The 11,147-nt window shown below is 38.6% G+C and overlaps 1 protein-coding gene across 1 annotated transcript in view; it reads left to right on the top strand.

Moving 5' to 3' along the window:
* IL18R1 (interleukin 18 receptor 1) overlaps positions 1-11,147 on the top strand; it is a 15,931-nt gene that overhangs the window by 3,685 nt on the left and 1,099 nt on the right. The window contains exons 3-9 of the mRNA XM_008950342.1: positions 3,025-3,202; positions 4,187-4,340; positions 4,817-4,879; positions 6,784-6,940; positions 7,120-7,253; positions 8,937-9,098; positions 10,030-10,188. Coding sequence (XP_008948590.1) covers positions 3,025-3,202; positions 4,187-4,340; positions 4,817-4,879; positions 6,784-6,940; positions 7,120-7,253; positions 8,937-9,098; positions 10,030-10,188 — 1,007 coding nt within the window. The remainder of the gene's footprint in view (positions 1-3,024; positions 3,203-4,186; positions 4,341-4,816; positions 4,880-6,783; positions 6,941-7,119; positions 7,254-8,936; positions 9,099-10,029; positions 10,189-11,147) is intronic.

Genomic DNA, 11,147 nt, shown 5'->3' with positions numbered 1-11,147 from the left:
GCTGAGACTTAGCATAGATAGCTGAAGTGTGTGTACGTGTGTTTGGATGTGTTCACCTGTGTTTGTCAGTGTAATAGACTTAGGATACAAATTCAGGAATTAATGGACATCACCTGTAAGCCTGAGTGTGTCCATCTTCAGCAACATTTCTTGAAAAGGTTTCATATGCACTTGTAGTGGGAGTGGTGAGCAGCAAAACTGTGTCACACATCTTTGACAGGATTTCTGATTTGTGTCTTTTTTTTTCATTGCTTATATCCTGTGGTTATCAAAGAAAAAAAACAGAATAAAAAAAAAAGCAGGTCATCTGATTGCTCTATGTTAGTGACCTTGAAACTGGGGGAACCTAGAGGTTCCTTAAAAAAACTGAAAGTACAGAGATCCATGGCAAACACTTGATACATTTTAAGATCCTAATACTACTCACTTCCTCAATATATTTAGAACAGTTGAAAGCAGCGTCAACACACGCATTTAGAGTTAATATTGTAGGTTGGAAGGCAGAGTGGCAGTTTCTTTCAGTAGTTTGAAATACTGAGATAAGACTGGCTTCTTTCAGTGAAACAGCTAATGTTAGACTCAGGCTTAAGAGCTGGCTGTGTATCCAGTAAACTTGGCCTATATCCTCCAAGGGCTTTCACTTCCCTGTATCCTCTCCTGAGTCGAGCTAATTTTTGTTTCTGCTTGAGGGGTTTGGTGGGGGAGTTGAAAGGCTGTTAAGCCAGATTTTTTTAAAAAATTAAATTTATAAAACTTATAAATTCAATAAATGTACAGAATTTATTAAAAAATAAATTTGGGGTTATTCCCCCAAATTATCACTAAATAATCTGAGCAAGTGAAAATTAGGATAAAAATACAACAGCTCAGATACTAACAGTTTAAACAGTGCAACTCAATGCATTCTTTTTGCTGTTGGAAAGCATGTATATGACAGATAGCTAGAAATTATGTAAGACAAATTCATCTTAGAGTGCATAGGTATGGTTCTGTCACCTTCCAGGGAGCTGCTCCTTATCAGATTTTGGTTCAACAGGTAGAATATCTTTATTCACTTTGGGTAAAATTCTCATAGTTGTTGAAGTGATTTCACCAAATATGACCATGGAAGAAGACCTCCATGGAGTGACAGGGATGAGGAGAATGTGTGGCTTTTTAGAACATTTTTTTTCCATCTGCTGAATTTAGATAGCAAAATCATCTGCATTTTATGGCTAAATCTGCAATTGCCTCTCTCTTCAGATCCTGGTGTGATCCCTAAAGAAACACACAGACTTGGTGGAATTAATTTGACCTAATGTTTATGTCTACAGCTAAACCTAGGTACTTTTACTGTCATGGAGAGGGAGGCTTTTCTGGGACACAGATTATCTTGTCCTAAACCAAACATATAAAATAGGTCATGTAAACTGCACTCTAAAAGGGTGACTATTGACTGTGGTTCCACTGCTGTGATTAATTGCTCTGGTTTACATGTGTAAATGTGGTGTTGAAGAATAAGTGAGGAGGACTCCACCCACCATGAATACCCATGTGAGTACCTCTGTGACAGAGAAGTTTTGATAAGGTTTTTCCTGTTTATGACACCATAGTTAACCAATTGAGAAACCAAACCACTATGTTTTGATTTAGATAATCAACTGCAATGATGAGTAATGGTTAGCTCAAGTGAGTAAGGAGAACAAGGAGAACCTGTGTAAGTTGAAAAAGGGCTACAATGTGAAGAGGGTGAGCAAAATACATGTATATATCTGTTTGGTGAGCTGAAAAAGGAAAAAAAAAAAAATCTAAAACTTGGTCTAAATTCATCACATAAATGATGTCCTAATAGTCCTTATGAATCTTGTAACAGAAACAGTAAAAGGGATGTCAGTCAAGAATGATGTTTAAGCTGATAACACTCCTCAGTCTTGCTTCTGCATTTCAACTGCTTGTTCCCTTAGCCCTCCTCACCAAAATCATTCCTAGGAATGATTCCTCCGTTTCTTGGAGACAGAAAGATTCAAACATATTTATGAAGATAAGACTGGCACTGGAGGGACGTGCTCTGTAACTGCTGCTTTTGCTTTGTCAGACCCTACTTGTTCAGTAAACAATGAGAGCTTCATGCACTAGCTGTGAAACCTCACCCATTAACTTACTGCAGCATGTGACTTTTTCTTAAGCCCCAGCTTTGCAAAAGTTAGGCCAGCTTTACCAAACTTATGCCCAAAGTCTTCCAGCTTCTTTTCCCTTGGTAGTCCCATATTTGGACATATTCAGCAATGAAATAACTCACAGCTATAATCTAATTCTTTAGAGAAATATGCAAATAGAACATACTAGTCATCTGAAGGGCAATGGTCAGCTCCTAGAGACTCAAAAGAGGCATTTTTGAAACATATTCCTTTGATCTTTTATCAATACTGCATGGGACGTGATAACTCTGCTTTAGAAATGGTTCCTGGCTCTTCCAGGCAACCTGGAGTGGTCAGCTACTGGAGATGTCTGATCAGTGCAGACAGAGAGACAGAGTGAATCCTTTCCAAAATGCCTTGTTTTGCAGACGTGCTTGAATAGATAAGTCATTCTGCAATTCATGAGACTTGAGCAGTTTAGAAATATTTCCAAAATACAGTGACTATCTGCAATGCATAGGAGATTAAACCTGTAAAACTTCTAGCTCATTCTAGGTCCTTAAACTTTTTTTATGCTTACTTGTAACTGTATGATGCCACGAATTGTTGCACCCTTGTTGTGGTCGATATAGCATGTCTTGTCAAATTTCAGAGATATAATTGGATTGTCAAATGTTTTGTGAGAGATGATTTAGTTCAGGTAACCTCTTCTATTATGGGAAGTAACACGTCTTTGGTGGTGGAAAAGTAATAAAGGGGAATATAAATTATTAGGTCACTGTAGATGTATTTTTTTACCTAAAAGATATAGTAAAGAATTTATTTGTATTTTGTTGAGTAACTCCCTAAGCTACATTCCTTTGAGAAGCCCTTAAAACTGATTTTGCTTTTTCTTCTTTTTTCTTAGTAATGGAAAACAAAATTTCACAATTCAAAAGTGGACCTTAAATGTACTGGAAAGAAATAAAAGCAGCTGTTTCAACAAAAACCATCTAACTACAGAAATTACAAATGCTGGAACTGGCCATTCACTGAAATGCAGTCATTTGTCTGTTAATGAAAATGACAGCATAACGTGGTACAAGGTAATTACTGAAACAGTGTCACTCAACTCATTGGTTATGGAAACAAAACATCTGATTGCAGGAAAAATTAATTACGAAAAAATGTTTAGAAGCATCTATAAATATTGTAAAGCTTTAATTTCTCAGGTTATTTGGGAAAACACCCTTTAGAAAGCTATACAAAAGGGAGGTTTTTTTCTGCCTTCTGATTTGTTAGAAAAAAGGAATCAGTAAATCAGAAATGATTATTAAACTTGCAGTCTGCAAAGGTAAAAGATCTGATGTACATGTCTGTCAGCTGATTTAGCCAGCAGCTGGTTTAGCCAGCTGCTACTTTGCTGATACAGATATTATCCTGAAACTAAATGAGGTGCCAAGATATTTGTTTTACAGTTGGCATGTGCTTGTAAACTAATTGAAAACTTTTCAATTTTGCTCTTGCTGAACACTTTTTACCAAATGTGTAACAGATCCAGTTCTGTTTAATTTAGGCAGATCATTGGTCTTTCTCTACCAGCTTTTGAGAGAGCATAGATGACAGTTGTGTAAGCACCTGTAAGTATTAGATGTTGTGCTCAACCACTGGATGAAGCACCCTGAATAGATTTCTTCCACCCCACAGTTTGTTTTGGGGGATAGGGAGGATAAACAAATATGAGTCCAAGGCTTGTCACACTCTAGGAGGGTCACTTTCCCTATTGTTGAGGAATTTTTCTTTAACCTGAAAACTCCTCATAAGCCTAGACAACTTCTGGCCACAAGCAGGTGACACGTACAGACCTAAGCCATCATTTAAAAAAAAAAAATAGATGAGTGCATTTAAATTCCTGATACAATATTTTTATATTCAAATGCTTACTTGGCATTGCACTGTGCTCATCTTTGAAAGGCTTAAATGTCCAAATTTTGCATTTAAGCAATCATTTAAAAAATAACTTTAAACTTATTTAAAGTTTTGAATGTATCCTTGTTACAGAATAGTATTTTCTGCCTTTATTGATGCAGGACTGTAAGAACTATGAAAATGAAACAGAGCGGGAACTAGATTTTAAAACCTTAACAGTGCAGCACTCTGGGACATATACCTGCAAAATTTTAATCCATCATGAAGGAAGGATATATCATAGCACAAATACAATTCAGCTGGTAGTAAAAGAAGGTAAGAAAGCTTTCTAAAATGTTGAAGCATGCTTTCTGGTTCTCTTTACTACATAGGTTTTAAATTACAATTATCATTTGATAAATATAGACAAGGGTGGTCAAATCTGGTAGCAGAAGTTGTTTATATGATGTATTACCAGTTTTGGAATATGTATTTAGTATGTTATCCCTACACTTTTTTTTTTTTTTTTTTTTAAATTAGCTGCTGTAATAGAAACTTTCTATGAGTTTTGAGTAAGTCTTTCCAAACATTGTCAGTTGTGCACTGTATAGATAGGCATGTGAAAAAAAATCAACAGGACATGCTGTGTTTTAAACTACTTAATTATACAAGAGGACAGATGTTGTTCTTTGAATCAGAACAGAATGTATGGGAATGTATTTAGTTTTAGAAATAAAGCAAATGTGTAATTTTTTTCTGTGTAAAAAGAATGTAAGTTATTACTTCAATAACAATACTTTTTTGCATTTTAGATGCACTAGAGACTGTAACTGTGGAGATAGTTGGCCGTGATGAAGAAATTGGAACAGCAATAGGTAGGAAATTCCATGACTAATATACAAGTACACTCTTTTACAGACAGAGAAGCTGAGCTTGCTGCCATGACAGGCAAAAGGAAGTGGTGTTGATGATAAACCATAGAATTATAGAATCATTTAGGTTGGAAAAGGTCTTTAAGATCATAAAATCCAACTGTTAACCTAACATTGCCCAAACAATTTTTCCTTGGCTTTCTTTTGTCGGTAGCAAAGCTCATGGAGTGGTCTGTGAAAGATGCCCAGTTTGTTTAGTAAACAGCAGTAATGACTGATCCCCTTAGTACCTGCTGCAGGTGAGGATGTTATTCTGCAGGATAGTGAGAAGTGTGAGGGCTGACAGTCCTGGCCATGCCAGCATGAAGGTCTGTCCCTACTGCAAAGAACTGCTTATGTTGTCAAAAGCCAAGACCTTAACTGTGCTTCTGGCTAAGAGTAGCTTAGATAACGTGATCTGTAGGCTTCCCACAGGGTTGGACAGGATCCAGGATTTTGTGATTGAGGCTGTAATTAATTTTTAAAAACATAAGTTTACCTGTCTTTTTCCTGTTCTGTGCCTGAGTGCTTCTTCCATCTGGTTACCTGGTCCTTCCTTTGCAAGTCTCAAAATAATATTTACCTCTGTTGCTCAGCCAGTAACTCAGATGCTAACATTCTTTCTCTCCTTCCTACAAACAGCAGTTGGTAGATCCTTTATCAATGGCAGTAACCCAATCCTATGATGCCTCCTGCTTCCCAATCTCTCATCACACCCTTTCTGCACAGTTCTTCCCACTTACTGTGCTTGTCCCAATCCTTAGAAGGTAGCAGGGTTCAGCATCAAATGATTATGAACCACCTGTCTCCCATACATTATCTGCCTTGATAAAGCCTTTGATAAAGTCATTGAACTACCTGCTGTGTGATGAGATAGATGGCATGGTGAGGAGTGAAAGCAGTTTTGGATGAGCTATGTCCATGGTCTTTCAAACCTGTCATTGTTTAGATGGTTCCTATAATATTTTCCCAAAAATAACTGTTGTGGATGGTGAAAAAGAGAAAGCTGCAAGACAGATGATACTAGAAGTTCAGGTCTGTTCAACTCAAGCTTTCCATGACAATGTTTAAAATAAAATGCCTTGCAAATCATCAAATCTCACACTCCAAAGCTGCAGCCTTCTGCCTTTATTTTCCAAAACATACAGGTTTCTTTTTAGTCTTGCTCTTTCTTGTAATTAACTGGATTCTATGGGGTGATTCCTGTCACTTCCAATTACTGTTTTGAAATGCTACGAAGTAGCTGACTTAAGTGATTTGTTCACATAGTCAGGATGATGCTGATCTCCAGGTGTGGTGCTGGGATGAGAATTTCTTCTCTGAGACTTCAGCAAGGGCTCTAACAGGTTTTGGGTTCATTGAATCACAGTGTATTGTTGAGCTATTATAATGAATTGGTTGTAGTTCCCCTTTCCAGTTACTTACTGCCCTGCCCAGTGGCTGCTGGGGTTTAGCTGCTGGCTGAAGCTAAACCACAACACTCAACAAGTTTAGAAGTTTAGACTGGATATTAGGGAAAATTCTTCACTGCAAGGGCTGTCAAGCACTGGAACAGGCTGCCTGGGGAAATGGTGGAGTCACCATCCCTGGAGGTATTTAAAAGATGTGTAGATGTGGTGCTGAGGGACGTGGTTTAGTGGTGACCTGGCAGTGCTGCCTTAATGATGGGACTTGATGATCTTGAAGGTCTCTTCCAACCATAATGATTCTATGATTCTATGAACGCCTATGAAACATCGTGCAGGGTCTGTGAAGTCCAGAAAGGAGCACAGCTCCTGGGATATGTTGCCTGGAAAGCTGATGCTTTACTGCACTGTGAACATGAGTGCTACTTCTAACTTGATGTTCTCATGTCATGCTTTGTTTAGGTAAAGAAGAGATACTCAATTGCACAGGTTTCTTGGGTTATTATGTGCAAGATGATGCCAATCTCTACTGGTTACATAATCAAGAATTTCCAAAAGAATGCACAGGTATCCCTGAGAATGAACCTTCAGTATGTGAAGAAGATTTAAAAAGATTACAGTAGGTTTCCTGAAAAAACTGCACTTTTGTTTGTATGTGATAATGTCCTGCACATTCTAGCACTGCAAATTCAATAAAACCTCAACCTGAGGTTATTTTAGAACCTCTTCCTCAAAATCTGCCTCTCAGCTTGTAGGTTTTTGGACAGATAGTGTTGCTAACATGACTTCTTGTTGCAGTCTGGGAAACAAGTTCTATGTCACAAGGCTACTACGGATTAAAAAAGTAACAGAAGAGAATGTGCATCATAATTTCACCTGCATATTTCAAGCTGATGACAGAACACAAATAAAAATAGTGAAACTGAAAAAAGGTATGGTATAGTCTATGAATCATACTTCTCATACATAATTATCAACCATGCCAGCCTTCTCAGCCCTGAGGGAAGGGTACTGATTTCAGAACATCTCTCCAGATGTGTCTGTATGCTTCTGACGGCCCTGGACCATCTAGTGCTGGACCTAAGAACCCCCTGGGTGATCCCTCCTGCTTGGAAATAGGGGCAGTAGGAGTTCCTGCTGTCTGCTGGGGCAGCCGTGGGAGGGCTCCATCGTTCAGCCACCGCTGCCGTGGCCAGAGCTGGGGAGGCTGAGCTCTGCTCTGGCTGACAGACCCATGGGCAGTACATTGCTAGATCCAATGGCAGGGCTCCATCTGCTCTCCCACTCATCTGAGTGGTGGGAACATGGAGGTGAACTACTCAAAGCTTGGTGCAGACCAGAGTCTGCTGTTTGGATCACTGTTTATTGAGTAGCTCCTTCTAAAATTAAAATATCATGGGTTTTTGTTTGTTTTGAAAATTTTATTTTGTTTTTAGGGAGGTGGTGTTTTGTTGTTGAATTGCTTTTTGTTGGTTGTTTTTGGTTTTTTTTTCCCAGAAAGGTCAATTTTTTCCATCCCTGATTTGATGGTTTCTCTCCTGTCAGGGACTCTATCCCTGCAGTTATGGAAAGCTGACCTCTACCATATAGTAGTACTTTGCATTTATAGTCCAGACAGCCTGGATATTGATGTCAATAGCATTCCCTTCTCATTTTCCATCTCTCCTAGGCCTTTCCATACTTTACTGGGGCAAAATATGTGAAAATAGACTAGTCAAAAGATGGTGTGTATAATAAAGCAAATAAAATACGGAGTACAGTGAGCAAGACTCGACAGTGCCTTCATAAAGACTTCAGAAAGATTTAAGGGTTAATATTCTGTATTTGGATCTAAAAAGACAAAGACAGCAGAGTAATAATTAAGGGGGGGAAAAAAAAAAGTCTGAAAGAGATTAGAGAAAGAAGGAATAAAGAGAGATCTTGGCCATAGAGATCGACTGCTCCCTGAAAGAAGGTTGTAGTGATGTTCTGTTGGTCTCTTCTCTCACATTCCTAGCAATAGAGCAAGAGGAAATGGACTCAAGTTGCACCAGAGGGGTTTAGATTGGATATGAGGAAGAATTCCTTTACTAAAAGAGTGGTGAGGCGTTGAAACAGGCTGCCAGGGAGATGGTAGAATCACCATCCCTGGAGGTGTTAGAAAAATGTGTAGATGGGGCACTTGGCGGCATGGTTTAATGGTCATGGTAGTGTTGGGTGATGGTTGGTTTTGATGATCTTAGAGGTCTTTTCCAACCGTAATGATTCTATGATTCTACAATTCTATGGTTAGAGTGGAGATTATAACTGGATAACCCCCAGTTTGATATGCTGTATATCTATCAGGATCTGTACTGTCAGTCTTGATTCCACATACTGTTCATTTATGTGTGTAGAGGGTGTGTGAATGCATGCAAGGCTATTTCTCTAGTTTTTAGAGTAATCCACATTCTGTAGTTCTCCATCTCAGAACAAATGGCATCCATATGTGCTTGAAGTATTAGCAGGAAAGGACTCACATCAACATTGTGATTTTTTGGGACGTGATTTTAAGATAATGTTGGTATTGAATATGGTAATCTTGTAATAAAATACTCTTTGCTAAGGCTATCATTTCCTGGGTTTCTGTTTTACAGAGAACACCCAAGATCTACCTGTGCACGTATTTACAACGGGGATGGTCTTTGCTGTCCTGTTTCCATGTGTTGCTGTAGCTGTGGTGTTTGTCTGTGTGCTCTTTAGAGTCGACTTAGTTCTGTTTTACAGGGACATATGCAGAAGAGATGACACTGCTGGAGGTATGACTTGGTTAATGCTGACATGGAAATAAGTCTATTGATTAAAAAATAGTCCTGGTAGGTTCTATAAAACAATTGTCTTTGAGGAGGAGAAAAAAATAAATCCAGGAGTTTTGTGACTAGAAACAGAAAAGGATATGTAACATAAAAGAAAGCGTGATGGTCTGGTGCTAAAGTGAGTTTGTTTTGTCTACTAACAGCAGATAAACACAGTGAAGAAGCTGCCTTCAGAGGAGGTAGTGGAAGGAAGATGCTGTTCAGATGCATTCTGTTCTGCCACATTCTTCATCACAAAAGTTGATGAAGGTGGAGAAGTTTACAATTACCTCTCTGTAAAGAGGATGAGCACTCTGGAGTTGTTAGACAAGCAAACTGACAGGAATTTGTTTTCACCTCACTGATGCCCTTCGGTGAGGTGCAGGTTAAAATGCTTCTTTGACTGTAGAGGCCACTGCAATGTTTGCAGGTTTGTAACTAAATGCACAGAGAGAGCACACTACCAGTATCTTACCAGGCAGCAGCATTGTGACCTTCACTTAAGGAGCAAGCTTGATGGTTACCCAATTCTACGTATGATTTTTCTGAAAATTGTGAAAGAAGTTGCTATACGTATGTACCTGATATTCTTAGCCCTCCTTAGTCTCTAAATCAGCTTGGATCAGCCTGAATAAACTGCAGTGATTGGAGATTTCTGTGTAGTGGGTGGATGTCATTTATGCCTGCCAGCATTATTTATCTCTGTTGATGTTACCTATCCGTGCATACACTGGCTTACAGGGAGGATCCCCAAGAATCTGGACTTGGCCACTCCAGAACAGGAGTTTCTAGATGGTCTGCTACTGAGTCAATAACTTTGAAACCCAGAATGGTGAATCAAATACTGGATTTCTAGTGGTTGCTCACGAGACAACAATTGGGGATTTCTTTTCAGATGGAAAAGAATATGATGCATTTGTATCTTACCTGAAGGACTGTGTTTCTCCCACTGAAGAAGAGAGAGAATTTGCTTTGAAGATATTACCCATGATATTAGAAGACAACTTTGGGTACAAGTTATGTATATTTGAGAGAGATGTATCCCCTGGAGGAGGTAAGTGTACTGAATATTCTTGTCATTAAACAGACACATCGTCTTCAAGTGAAGGTAAAAGTCTGTAATTAGAAGGAATTCTGTCAAATATTTTGTGTTGAAAAGCTCCATTTTTAATTTAGCCTAGGCTGTGTGCATGCAAACTTCACGTGCACGTTTTACATACTTTATAGATATATTTATGAATTCATATACACCTACACAACTACACACAGACATCTTTAATTACCCAGAATCAAGATGAACAGATGAACAAGCTAGTGTGGAGAAAATTAAGGTGAGAACCCTAAAAGATATCAGATGTTTCACAGTAATAGTGATCTTGCTCTGCTTTTGCTGAGACCAGGCACCTGTGAATGAACTCACTTTTACTGCACAGAGCAGCTGGAGTCTCTAGTGCTAGTTATTCTCAGGTAACTTCTGTGTTTGCTGTATCTTCAGTGTGGTGGTTGAAACCATTTTGTGAACGTAATGGGTGCCATAACAACATAGAAATGAGAACATGGAGTTATGTTTCTTTAAGTGGCTTATGGAGAGATGACCTTTTCCAGGTGCTTGGGAAAAAGGTACTGACTAATTCCATTTAGTCCCAAGATCTAGTTGAGGAATAGGATTTCTTTGTTAAAAACAGAACAGTAGGTCTGTCAGCCTCTCTCACAAAGCAGAATTTGTCTCCTTGTATCCATTCCTGACATTTTTCTAACCTGAGAGGTGCCACAGCTCTCCCAGGCCAGTTTCTTCCAGTTATTCTCTTTCCTTAAGTATTAAAAAAAAAGACTTTCTGAAGTGTTCAGTCTGGTTTTTCCAATGCTTTTACCTTATTTCCTTGCAATATTGCAAAATTTCCTTGCAACTGAGTATTTTCTTCTATTTACAGAAGCCTTTGCATTGTTCTGATGCCCTTGTCAGCCTCGTTCTCCCCTGTTTTCTCTTCTTTAGGTTGCTCCTGTAGTTTGCTT

Source organism: Merops nubicus, unplaced genomic scaffold, assembly GCF_000691845.1.
Source record: "Merops nubicus isolate BGI_N331 unplaced genomic scaffold, ASM69184v1 scaffold14692, whole genome shotgun sequence".
In the NCBI taxonomy this organism is placed as follows: domain Eukaryota; kingdom Metazoa; phylum Chordata; class Aves; order Coraciiformes; family Meropidae; genus Merops; species Merops nubicus.
This window is presented reverse-complemented; position numbering and strand designations above follow the sequence as displayed.